The 13,937-nt window shown below is 32.2% G+C and overlaps 1 protein-coding gene across 2 annotated transcripts in view; it reads right to left on the bottom strand.

Moving 5' to 3' along the window:
* The window catches only part of CSMD1 (CUB and Sushi multiple domains 1), a 1,060,835-nt gene that overhangs the window by 266,044 nt on the left and 780,854 nt on the right, over positions 1-13,937 (bottom strand). For both annotated transcript variants that reach the window (XM_063150718.1, XM_063150717.1), the window contains exon 12: positions 8,608-8,720. In XM_063150718.1, the coding sequence (XP_063006788.1) occupies positions 8,608-8,720 (113 nt within the window). The remainder of the gene's footprint in view (positions 1-8,607; positions 8,721-13,937) is intronic.

Below are 13,937 nucleotides of genomic sequence, written 5' to 3'. Positions count from 1 at the left end.
TGTCCCACCAGGTCTGGCCGCTCAAAGGAAGCATGGAGAATCTCTCCTTCCTTGCCCCTGCTGGGCTTAACCACAACGACATGTACACAAACACACTTCTCCCTAACTAGGAAAAAACCACCATGAAGGCCATTAAAGCCACATGAAAAGACATGCAAAACTGTTGGAACACACATGAGGGACTTCGGGCCTGGTTGGCATAAGAGATTATCAAATCAGAATGCCTTGGCAAGAGCAAACAGAACTTTGAAGATTAAATCAAGACTTACCAGAAAAGAAAATTACATCAAGCTCTGCAAGCAAGGGATATTGTAAAATGTATAAGTTTGTTGATGTAATGATTAACCCAATCATTGCAGTAAAACATTACTAGCCTTCCTAGAATACTATATAAGCATATGTAGTCCACAATAAAGTCAGATTCTGAGCACTTCTCAGTCTCCCGGTCTCTCTCATCATTGCTGATAAAAGATTACTCACTCAGGTGTGTCATCGTCCTCAGATCACTGTGATTTAATCCTCTCCAGTGGATTTGTATTCTTCTTTCAAAGAAGATTGAATTGTAGTTATGAAAGGTGAAAATGTCACTGAAGGAGAGCACTTACATGGGGATTTAAGGTAGATTACTCAGCTAAATCTGCACTTTAAATTTATCGTACCTGGTTAATTTTAACATTTATGAACATCTGCTTGAAGATGTAATAGAAATTTTCAAAAAATAAAGGCAGTTCCTATTTGCAGGGTTTTATCACTGTTTTTCATCAAAAGAATATCAGCTTTTATAGCTGGGTTATCTTAAAAAAAACCTATGGTCTTTAAATATAATAGCAGTAAATATAAGATTAGGTGTATTATTTTAAAAGTTTATGCAAAATTTACTGAATTAATTTTGTAGTATAAAATGTATTCTAATACACATACAAAAAACACAACATGAAAAATTTTTGGTAAATTTTGAGGGGAGAGATTATTCAGATTCTTTGAAATTATTCTAATATGTGAAATACCATTTATATATATATATATACATATATATGTATTTTTAAAATGTCTGCTATAAAGTTTTGATTGGAAGCAGGATTTTGTGTACAGTGTCTTAGGGTCATTTTATCTTTTTCTCCAGCTTATAATAAGAATATTCATTTAGTTTTTTTGAATAAAGTTACCCTGTGTTGTATCACAAAAAGAACTTACTATACTGACATCATGCACATACATGCACTGAAATCCTGTGAACCAAAGTCTGACTCAAAAATATTTTTTTTGTTGTTCCAGATAATTGTTTTAAGAAAAATTGCAATAATATTGCATTTTCCCTTAGAGGGGAAAATTAAATATTTATCAAGCTTATTAAAACAATGCTTTCTTTAAAGTTTATTGACTTCAGGGATAACATCACTTCTCACAAATCATTCAGAATTTTCTTTGATAGATAGACTTAAAAAAAAGCATCCATATTAGAAGTTTTGGACTTGGCAAAGTTATGTTAATAATTGGACACATTGATCTTCAGGGTTCTTTTCAACCTAAATGTTTCTATGACTCTTTCGATACAGACCAATGTGTGTCAATCATCATATAATTTAATAATTCTCTCATTACAAATTGAAAAACATTTTTTATTTAAAGAAACATAGGCATGAAAATAAAGCTTAAACCAAGTGGTTAAAGCTTAAACTACTGGTGCGACAACACGAACATTTACTCATTTAAAATCAAGTGTTTGCTTTTTGAAAACATAGAGTGAGTGTCATGCATCCAAAGGCTTCAAAATGATGAGGCAATATCGCTCTCATGGTTTCAACCTTGTAGTAAAAAATACAGAAAATGGGCATAAAAATAAAATGCTCTATAAGCGTTCTTATTCAAAAGAAAAAAAATAATAACGTTATCTATTGCTGTCTAGTTGTGATGCATCTTTCTGTCTGACCATTATTTACAGGAACTTTATAAATGAATGAAATGTGCTTAAGAATTCCAAATAAACTCAGTTGTAGATATTAACAGGAAATTCTGATTATGTCACCACTTTATGAATTAAATAAGGCAAATTACTAAAAGAGAATTATTTTGGCCTAAAGAGTGAAAAGACTGTGTTCTTAAGCAACATCAATGGACAGCTAAGTTCATGGTGCATACACTGCTGTGTTTTCTATATCAAAAAAATTAGAGAAAGCTTTAACTGGTAAAAAACCTATTTTTGTTTACCTAAAGTTATTAAATTGTTGATCAAACATTCAAATTTAGCTGTATCTGCTAAGAAATAAAGACTAGGATTTATGTTTCTAACACTTAGATTAAACTGCTCAGTTCCAATTCTCGTTTGCTTTCAGTAGAAGGAAAAAAGTACAAAGAAACATCTGTCAGAAGTAAAACAATAAACAAAAAAGTCCCCAAAAGATCAATTACTTATATTTATTGTTCAAATATATGATACAAGAATCTAATTCTATGCCAGTTTTATTTTAACAATTTGTTCCTAATCTTTGAAAAAATCATCAAATGTTAATAATGGTTTTAAAAAGCCGTGGTAAAACTTAGTTGAAAGTTTAAAGTCTGGGAATAACATTCATGTTAAGGTCAAATATACTGAACAATGAACATTGAATAAAAAAATATGAAACATTAAATCTATAAAAATATCTGATCTATTTTCTACACAGAATGTGTTTAAATATTATGTGAAATTTCTTTCCAAAAAAGTTTGAGCAACTGAATGGTCTTCACTGGCTGAGTTAAAACATAAGAATTCTCTCTTGTTCAGAGACACGTTATTGTTTCAACTTTCAATAATTTTATGAAGAGAAGCAAACAAAGGGTTTAAACCTAACCTGTTAAATCAATAGCTGAAAAGATATAAATACAGGTATGTGTCATCAGCCAGACACAGCTGCAGTCTAGGGGAGAAGGGAGGCAGCAGCTTCCCAGCTCCAGTCATGTCATATCACTAAGAAAGAACACACGTGCTGGGTGTTGGCTGTACCTAATCAAATTGTAAATGCAGAAAGTTCCAAGAGTTTTAGGGTATTTTACTTTTTAAATTCTGAATTTTAAATAATGGACACGTCAATAAAGATATTCCTTAATTCCTTTACCATGCATCTTCTTATGCAGCATATTGACAATGTCCATGATAGGCACAATAGAATGCATTGTATTGAAGGTTATAGCAAAAGAGGCTAAAACATTGTTAAACAGCATGACTGAACAAATCAATGTCAATCTTTAAGCTGACTGAGATGAGTAGCAGGCATTGATTGTATTTCTGTGGAGCAGAGTTCAGCAAAATGATCTCAAGACCTGAAAAGTCCTCTAATAAAAATAGGACATAAGAAGCAGAGTTACACAATTAATATAAAACTTTAAAAGGAAAAATTATTAACAAATTTTTAATCAATCTAGCCATTTTTGTTTTGTTATTTGGTTAATTTAGGAGGGAGAATGAGTTGTAGGGTGCTACATGCTTACTCCTATTTATTCTCTTCACTGAGCTTCTGTTTGGGATTGTTTAGTAAAGGATTGTGGTAGAGACAGAAATTTAGTCTTATCCACTGCAGTCTGCTAATATATAAATATGCAAAACGCTCAACAATTTAAAGCATATCACTATTATATTGTTCCTTAGGCTGATGTGTATTTTCTAGATGAAAAGTATGTCCTGTATGCCATCCAAAATATTATACAAAACTCAGGCAAACACATTCCCACTATTAAAAATTTCTTTGAAACTGCTGCAGTGATTTTCAGTAACTTAGTGTGCCTCTTTTCACTCTATTAGCAACCTACTGGTGGTACTATTTATTTATTGAAAGAAAATTCAGGTATGCTGTAAAGGAGAAATGCCTGTTCTAGGCTTATCTGAACGTTATATTCTAAAAAGTTGAGACAAAAAGATAGGAAAGCTTCTGAAAATGATTGATAATATACTGTGGCAGAAATTAAGTGACTGACATTTGCCCATCCAGAAAACTAACCTGCCCTTTGTATCACAACAAACAGATTCATTCATACAGTATTATGGTGGAACTCTGACAGTTCTTCACAGAACCAAGTAGCTTTCATAAATAAAAATATTCACATGAAACATATTTATTTCCTGTTCTCCAAAAAGACATGTATGAGTAATGTTCTGAATTATAATACATAGAAACCTAATACAAGAAGAAAACTTAATATATGTTAAGCTTATGAAAGAGAGAAAAGGTTAAAGCAAAAGAAACTCAGAGTTTTCACTGAATTACTTATATCTGTTTTCTTTACGAGCATTACACTGTCAATAATGATTTCCCTGTGCGCATGTCCAATTGTGAAAGTCTTAATTCCATTTATTTTTTCACCACAGGTTTTATTAAATCTCCAAACAGTAATAAAATTTTATATCAATATTGGTAGTGTAATAAAATTTATAGGAATGCTGATTTTTTGTAAAAAACTGCACTGATTTAGGGTTTACTAATACTTTACATGGCTATATATATTAATTCTATGCAAAAATAACTGACATTTATCTGACCAACTGAAATATGTTTTGGAAGTATTTTTCTACTAGTCTCAAGTGCAAAGAAGAATCTTCTTCCAAGCTCATAATGAAGAGCTTACAAGCTTAACTGCTCAGTTGAACATCAGTACAAATAAAGGTTGTAAGTCTGACATTTTCAGCTGCTTGCAGGAGCTGATATACTTCCTGACATCTCCAAGAATTCTTAATAACTTCAAATTACATAAAATGCTAGAATTATATCACTGAGCCACCAGATTTATTTTATAACACTGTTATGAACTAAAGGATAGGCTAGTGAAATAACCTAATTACTTTATATAACCATGTAAAGTCAGGAATAAAAAATGAATTCTAAACAGGTTATAAAACAGATGTTATACTTGTTGTCATAAAGTCTGGAAGTCGAAAGATTAAATACTTTTATCAGAATTACAGGTTCACAGGGTTGAATGGGAGAAACATCTCAAGCATAATAAAGTCATAAAACATTCTCACCTAAAACTTCAAGCTGTCATGTGCTTTTATGTCAGTGTGGTACAGCCAATAGGTCCACAAGCATGGAAGCAGCCTGACGATCAGCTGGCTGCATGATCCACCTTGGATCCTGACAGCCATAAGCACCTTTATACAGATGTGGCACACCCATAAAATGAGTGGAACAAGCCAAACTCAGGCATATATTCACTTTATCAGTCCTTTTTTTTGGCTGCAACTGCAAACTAACGCCCCTGTTTGATACTGCCACAAGGCCTGCTGTCACAGTAACATGCTGCATTATCCCGACCTTCATCCCATAGGCAAATTGTAAATAGGATTAAATTTACTATTCATACATAAAATCTGTTCTGCATATCAGCTCGTTTACAAGCCTCATTTCATGCATTTTTAGGTGGAAATGCTAATAATGTAACACAGGTGAACTGCATCATTAATATCCTTTATTAATAATTAAAATGAGATGAAGTTCAGTTAAAGTAAGAATTTTCTACATACTATGAGATTATTTAAGTAATAATATAAAAAATAATAGATACAAAGTCAAGATTCAGTAGGTGAGCTGTAAAATATATCCCAAGAGGGGGAGAAATCATGTTCCAATCCTGAGCAAAACTCACAACTTTTTGGGAGAAAAGATTCAAATAAGGATGTCCTTTACTTTGTGTCTACAGAACATGTATAAGGCATCAAGGACTGCAGTTTGCTTTCCTTTTAGCTAACTGCAATCACAAAGATAGTGTCCTTGAGGTTACACGTCACAATCTATTAACTTTCTCACAATTAAAATTGGATTCTGTTTTTAGAGAGGTTCTTTGACTGCTAAACAAGGGGAAGGAGATTTATTCAGGCGCCTTATGACAGGATAAAAGTTTAAACTTTATACTTAGCCTAAAGCAGGAAATGTATTGAGAGTGCAGATGGTTAAAAGTTTCATCAACAATAAAAGATGAGAAAATTCTAATAAAACTAATGAGACCATTGAAATGAAAAAGAGAAAAACATCTATAATTCACCTTCCTCTTAAAACATTTACTAAACTTTTGAACTTGTAAACATTTCAGACTTTAGAATTCTGAAATTTACTTACAAAACTAAAAAAAACACAGAATAATCCACAACTGGTTGGAAAACAAGACTGAAAGCCAAAATCCAAATGCCAAATGATAACAATATACTTCATCAAAGAGATGCTATTGCTACTGCAAAATGCACATTATGTACTTCAGGTGTTTGCAGAAAGTCCCCAGAAATAAGAGGTTGAACTCCATAAATAAAATAACATCATTAGACAAATACAGAAATTACAACAGATTAATTTACATTAGAAGTTCCAGAAAGAAATTATAGCGGAAAAAAATATCATCTGATATATAAAATTTAAAATTTTAAATTTTTTCATAGGGTTATGAGAAGGAAAAGTTCATAATTTTGAGGAAATTATGAAGGTTTGAGGAAACAGTGTAAATTTCAGATACATAACTTTTGCCAACACTCTCTCTCACTTTATAATCACTATTTCCACTGAATATATTTCACAAATGAAAATTTTAAAGACAACATATTTTCTAAATAAACACAAACCCTAGAAATTACTCGAGTACAGGAGATAAAATAATGACAGAAAAGACAAGAAGGGGTAAGATAAAGAGTAATTAGATAAAGAGTATGTGATTGTGCTCATGCAATAAAACATACTTGAGCTGTAACTATACAGGTTTAACACATGGCACAATGTCTTAAGATTCCTTAAAGTCTTAGCCATAGAAGGGCTACAAGCCTGCAGCTGATTTCTCATTCAGAGCTCTTGTACATCACACTTGATCAATTAGGACAGTGTTTCAAAAGCCTCTGTAATTGTCCTTGTTCTCACATGGTTATTCTCATGGCCATGGACCTGCAAATCTCAGCAAATCTCAGTAGTGTTGTTGTGGAGGATTCTCAGGGGAAGTGATTGCCACCCTCACTCACAAGAATCACACCTTCTTTCTCCTCTGTTTTCCTTATTTTGTTGATTTCAGTTCCCATTAAAGAAAACCAAAACATGGTGCATAAAATAAGTAGACAATAATAATTAAAACAATCCAATATTATCCAGCAATATGTGCTCACAGAAACTTAAACTACGAATGTAAAACAGTTGATCTGACTATCATGCTCCAATCAGTACCATGAGTGGGAATAACAAACAGTGAGCTTGAGTGAGTCCCAAAGAAAGACAGTGTTAGGGAAAAATAATGGTGGCAGTATAACCCGAATCACTGCTATCATCACCACCTGCCTCAAAGGAGAGAGCACCAGTAGAAAACTATTCGTGTGGAGAAGTGCCACCACGTTTCCTGGCTGACCACTGGGGAATATTTCCCCTTCCTGTTCCTTTCAACGTTTACAATATGCCACAGACCCTACTTCTAAAAACCTGCTCAGGCAAGCCTTAATGTTCTTAGTGCAATAAATGTATAGCTTTCTAAACTTGACCTTAATATCTCCATAACTTTCCATTCTTTATTTTGCCTGTTTTGGTATTGAAACAGTAGGGTAACTAGAAATGAAGGGAAACACTTAGAGTACTTCAGTTTATGGACAATGTTTAAGGAGCATTCCCACTCTTCTAATTCAGTTAGTTTCAGTTACTGAACTGTGAAAAGTCTCTCAATATTTTGCAGCATCTTTTGTACAAAACTAATTTTGACAAGATTATTATCAAATAATTTTCATCATATGTGCCCATAAGGTACTATTGAAAATAGTATCAAGTGTTTTCCCTTATCCTTAAGGTGAACTAATTAACATGGAAATTAACAGAAAATGATACCAGATGTTAATAAGAAAGAGCTCTTTTTAGCTGCAGGTCTATACAACCTATTGAAAAGGGAAAAATTCAATACATTAATGCATACGAAGAGATATCAAGTATTTTTTAATACAATTAATCAACTTCAGAAGGTACTGAATTTCACACCATCAAAAAGAAAAAAACCTCAAGATATTTATATTGCAAAGATTCTCATTTCTTTGAGACAGAAGCAACACAAATGAGGCTAGGGTAACTTAGATAATTTTTTTAGTTAAATTTCCACAATTCTATACAACTTCCTAATTTCCACAATAATATACAATAGACAATATATCTGTTCAGTTATTTTCATTACATACTAATTTTGACTTAGGTCTGTGAAGATTCTCAGTGAGGCATGAAAATAAGTTTTATAAAAACTAAGACCACAAAAATTCTTAGAATATTAACAATATTTTCCAAATAGTATCCAATGTGATATGTGTTAGCAGAATATAAAATTTAGGACCTTTCAAATATATTAGAAACTTGTAGTTTCTATTGACCTCACAGCAAAAAGTATTAGAACAATAAATTTCATTTTTACTTGCAAATATTTTTATTTTGTAGTTATTTGAAAATTCATGTAGATGGTTTTTTGTATTTTTGTAGATATTTTGTAGATATTTGAAAATTCATGTCTTCATTTGCTATTAATTGACAATAGAGACAGCATAAAACCTATTTAGTTTGTGAAAGGACTAGATGCCTATTTGAAATTAATTTGTTGAAGTAAGTTACAACGTAAGTTTAAAATAGTTAATGTAGCTCATACCTTGATAAACAGCTTTGAATCCTGGTGAGCCAATACTGTCATCAGATTGTAAATGAAGCCACATCTGGTTGCTCATACTCACAATTAGATCAGGAACACTAGATCCAGTGAGTCTGTATGTAGGATGAATGGCAAAGTCAATTAGCAGATACATAAATTACTAGTAATACTACTATCACCACCACTACCACAAAACACTGGCTTTTAAGCCATTCGCATCCTGTTCTAATCAGTTGTTTTTCTGATAAAATGAACTATTCTATATGAAATAGAACAATGTGAAGTAATAGAAAATAATATTTTGAATGACTGCATTCAACAATAACTAAACACCTGTAATAAAGCTGTTCCTACCTAAAGTTTCCATTAAATAATGAAGTTGTGAGAGATGAGAGTGACTGAATGAATTAGTTTTCACCCGTTTGGATCAGTATCGGTTTTCTGCCATGCTTTTTAAAAGTGAAGAAAATTGCTTTACAGGCCTTACAGCCTGTGTGTTCAGAACTTACTACCATCACATTTACTACATTCAAATAACTCAGAGTGATCTCTCAAATTTTAGGGAAACTGCTCTTTCTCACACAGCAATGTGTGATAAGTCAGTATAGATAAATACAGTGCAGTATACAACACATATAAGGCAAACTGGTGAATCCCATCATAAAACTTCAGCACTTGTCAGTAGTGTCACTTATACATCTATAATTCTGAAACCAAAAAATTGTGTGTCAAAAAGAATCATTAGGAAGGATTGCTTCTTAATAGTGAAAAAGAAGTGCATAATCAGGTTCTAGTCCGAAACAACCATTCAGATCTAGGTAATAGGCATACAGTTTTACAAAAAGCAGTGGGAAAAGTCACACATAAAAAGTGGTGGTAGACACTCACTAACTAAACTTTTATTAGAAACAAACCAGAAAATTCTCTTTCTTCCAGCCCTCTGTCTAGATCATGCAAAACAAATAGGCATCAGTTAAGTAAAATTGAGGATGTGCCAAATCAAGATAAGATGTTCTAGAAGCTGAGTTTCTCAAGAAAACAGTGTATGGATTAATTCAAATACATATTATTTAAATATAGTAAACCAGATGTTAATACTGTTAAAACTTAAATGCAAAGACATAATAAATAGAGAGGCTGAGCAGAAACAAGGTGAGAACAGAGGAAGCATGAGACAAGTTATAGGAATTCTCTGTGTCTTCAATCAAGGTTATGAAAAAGTGACTATATCCCATATCTACAATAATTCGGGTTCTCACTCAGATATATTGAAAATAAAATTTAAAACCACAATCCCCATATGAGAATGGGCTTACTCATTACTACTGAACACAGCACCTGGAACTGCTGATAAAATGGCTGAGTTTGCTCTAATATGATCTATAAGATTTCTGGTTATGACCTTAGTTAGTATTTGATTATTTTGATACTATAGGTGCAGAAAAGGAAGGGAAAAAATCCATTATAAGTCAGCATATGCAAACACACAAACAGAGCTTAGCTTGGATAAGTAAGGAAATCAGGAAACAATGATAAATAGCTAGGTTGTTCAGTTTGACCTGTGTAAGAATGAAAATAAAGCAGCTGCTTAGTCTGAAAACTGAGCTGCTTACTAAATTAATTGGGAGCTGTACAGCTTCAAAGTGATGCTAGGTATACTCAGAATATCTAACATTCTCTTGCTGATAAAATAATGAATGTTGGTAAAGTTGGGACATTCATTTAAATTAATAATATAACCAGCTTAGGAAAGGAAAATATCCCACCAGACAGTGAGTAACAAACAAAAGTAGTTTAGGAGATGCCTGCAGAAATACATATACAAAGAAAGAAAATGCAAAGATTACATACACACCGAAGGACAACTGGAAACTTGCAAGTTTTGTGCAAAAATTTCTCAATGGCTATTTAGATGTGTAAACCTATTGCAGGACCAACTAACAACTGTTTAAATGGCTCTCTTTACACTCAGTAACCTGATTAATGTATGAGACCTACATTGATAATTTCTGAACCCAGATAAAATGAACCCGAAAATTCTAAGTCTTTATGAGTAGGATGAAATGCTTTCAATTAATAGAAATGTCTCTACAGAATGCAATCAAAAAAAAGGAAGAAAGGAAAAGAAAAAGAAAAAGAAAAAGAAAAAGAAAAAGAAAAAGAAAAAGAAAAAGAAAAAGCCACAACTGAAAAAGGTAAACTCATCAAATAGGAAGAACCTCCTTCCTTCAAAATGCCAGTGGTCTATCCATACATGATAGATATGTACCAAACAAAATACAGTCGCTTCCTCAGATTCACATGTTGGGGTATAGGAAGAGAGCCAAGACTTTTGGAAGGGAAGGAAATGGGAGAAAACAATTCCCCCACACCCCCCCCCCAAAAAAAAAAGAGAAAAAAGAAGCCAAAAGCAAAAATCAATAAAATGTACAGTCATTTCTTTGGTGGTGGTGGTGGTAGTTTTTGTCTGGTTTTTTGTTTTGTTTTGTTTGCTGGTTTAGTTTGGGTTTTGTTGTTGTTTCTGTTTCTGTTTGGTTTTATTCCTTGAGAATGCCTCCATAGATAGAACTACATCCTTCAGGTAGGACAGAAGATAAAGCAGATCAAATCTTTAAGGAATGTCCATCTGTCTATCAACACATGCTGTTACTGCCTCCGAGTTTTTCCCAGTCTGTAATCATCTCAAGATCGGACCATCTGCAACTAAATCAGAAAAGCTACAAAGTTTTAGAATCAAATGAATGAGATTCTACAGTGATATTCTGCATAATTTCTGCAGAAATTCTGGCATTTTGTCTGCCAACAGAAGCTTGAAGAGTGTAAGAAAAGCTGTATTATTTCTTTAAGATGCCCTGAGAAATTTAGAAATTAAAACTAGCTAGAAAAGTCTTCGCTGTAAGACCTCATTCTCCTGGGATGAATAAGAAACTGCAAGGTGCTGCTGAAAGCTCATTAAATGTAACAGATGTTATTACAACCAACTAATAAAAAATTTTGAAAAGAAAATCACTCTGACATTTAGTTATGAACTTTCTTATGGTAATATATCTACAAGTGGAGTTTTATGAGAGATGTTGCTTTGCATTTACAGAAGACCCTCCTGAACAGCAAGTGAAATGGCACACATCTGTGGTGATGTTTAAGTATAACATATTTCATAATGCATGATACAATCCTGTGTTTAATAACTTCAAGAACACTGTCTCAACAGAAATTCAGATTCATTATTAATTATCATGAGACTTGTCCTTGGGCCTTCCTGTATTCGAGTGTATTTCAGTTATTAATAATTTTGTTTCTCAAATGATTTTCAGTGTAATGCTAATTTTACTGCCCAAAAGGCAGCTAAATTTATTTGCATACATTTCACTTTCATCAAACATACAATTTACAGTCAAGATGGTAGGACCAACACTGTACCATAATCCTACAGGATGGGCTGTGGACTATTATGGATAAAACATTGCTATTTTAGTCCAAAAAATATATATAAGAAATGGTTAGAATTAAAGTGCGTCTCTACTGGGACCATTGTACTAGTTCTAGAAATGCCAGTGATGAATTTAGAAGTGGATGTCTGCTACAGAATTTTTAAAATGTTATTAAAGTTAAAAAAAGTTATAGGAGGTGATGTTATTATGGAGTCCTGCTTATTAAATAGCAATTAATATGATAAAATAAAATTTTTAATTTCTATTTTTATTTTTTGCATAGTCATGGAATATAGATGTCAACTAGGTAGTCACAGGCTAAATGGCTTCAAATGGAAAGGTTATAAAAAGAGAATTGACACCTAGATTTAATTTTGACATAATTTTGGAAAGTTTTGACATATAAAGTATGCCCACTGTAGAAAACCATTAACAGTTTAGGATAGAAAATTTCCTACTTAAAGACTTGACTCTTAAGGAGTTTTGCACTCTCTATGAGCAAAAATGTATCCCAATACAAAAAAGAAAAAAAATGCAAACCCTTCTGTCATAGTTATAAGCAATTAGATCAACCTCACCAGAAGGGCTGTTGCATTACACAACTGGTGTGCAAAATACAAGAAAAAATAAACTCAGATGTGGAAATCCATTCCCAGTTCATTTGTTTGCTTGTTAGTATAATGTGCAAGCATTCAAAACAGGGAGTTTCCTTGTCTGCTTTAATTTTTTTTTCCTTTTTCCTTTTTCAGATACTCAGAATATAGAATTCAATTTACTCAGTAGCAGATACTTGGTATTGCAAACCAAGAAAAACAAGCATTGAGCAAATAATTAAATAATTCTTCATCATACTTTTAAGCCAAATTAAACTAGGAGTTTTCTAAGAACTTTGATATGACAGTTCAGATATTAACAATTAATAAATCTCTATATTCATAAGCCAATACGTGTGATGGAAATATTGTCCTCAGATGTCTCCCTGCAAAAGCATTCTAGTTTATTTAAAATAAAATGTGTGGGTGTTAAGAGCACTCATTTGTTATAGATAAGTAAAGGAAACTAAATGGCAATTATTTTTATGAATTAAAACTCTCTCAAAATATAAAGGTACATTGGATTTTTTTATCAAATGTGTTCAATACTGTCTTTATCCAACAGATTTTATCTGTTGGATAAAGACAGTAATGTTATTATGGCATAATTGCTGCTAATTTCTTTTATTTAGTCATTGATAATTTATCAAATCTGTAATTTTGTTCTGTGTCTGGTGACCAGGATTCACATGATAACTTAACCCTCTAAAAGTGGCAGCCAAAATATCTTGTTAACCACAAGATCTCCTTATGCAGTAAGAAAAAAATAGCATATGCAACAAAAATGAGATGGTTAAGGTAGATGAGATTAATTAATCTGTACAGGATTCTATTATTTCCATTAGTCCAGACACTACTGAAGAGCTGTAAATTAAGAGTAGCTATCTAGTCTGGAATTTTCCTTCAAATTTATCTAAATTCCTACACCATCAATATATTACATTATATTATTCCATAAAGTATGTTTAAGTTTACTGAAAAGTAGACTGTGTCCTTTCATTAAAACTTTATAAACAAATCAAATTTTGAATATTCAAAATTTTAAATCAATCAATGCCTTTTTTTACACAAGTTGTATCTTCTGTTCACTGCAATCTGAACCTTTTATTTTTTAATTCCCTTAATTGCTTGTAAATACAATTCCAGTTGTACAGGTAGTTGTTTTTTAAAGGAAGTATTATTTTTTATTTTAAAAAATTCAATTTGCAGTTTTGAGTCCCTAATGTTAAAGCCGAAAAAGATGCTACTAATTATTTGGAGCAAACTTTGTAATGAAAAATTTTCATTGATGGTGCTTGAATTTTAA

Source organism: Melospiza melodia, chromosome 3, assembly GCF_035770615.1.
Source record: "Melospiza melodia melodia isolate bMelMel2 chromosome 3, bMelMel2.pri, whole genome shotgun sequence".
Classification (NCBI taxonomy): Eukaryota; Metazoa; Chordata; class Aves; order Passeriformes; family Passerellidae; genus Melospiza; species Melospiza melodia.
The sequence above is the reverse complement of the archived record's forward strand: the minus strand, read 5'-3'. Positions and strand labels throughout refer to the sequence as shown.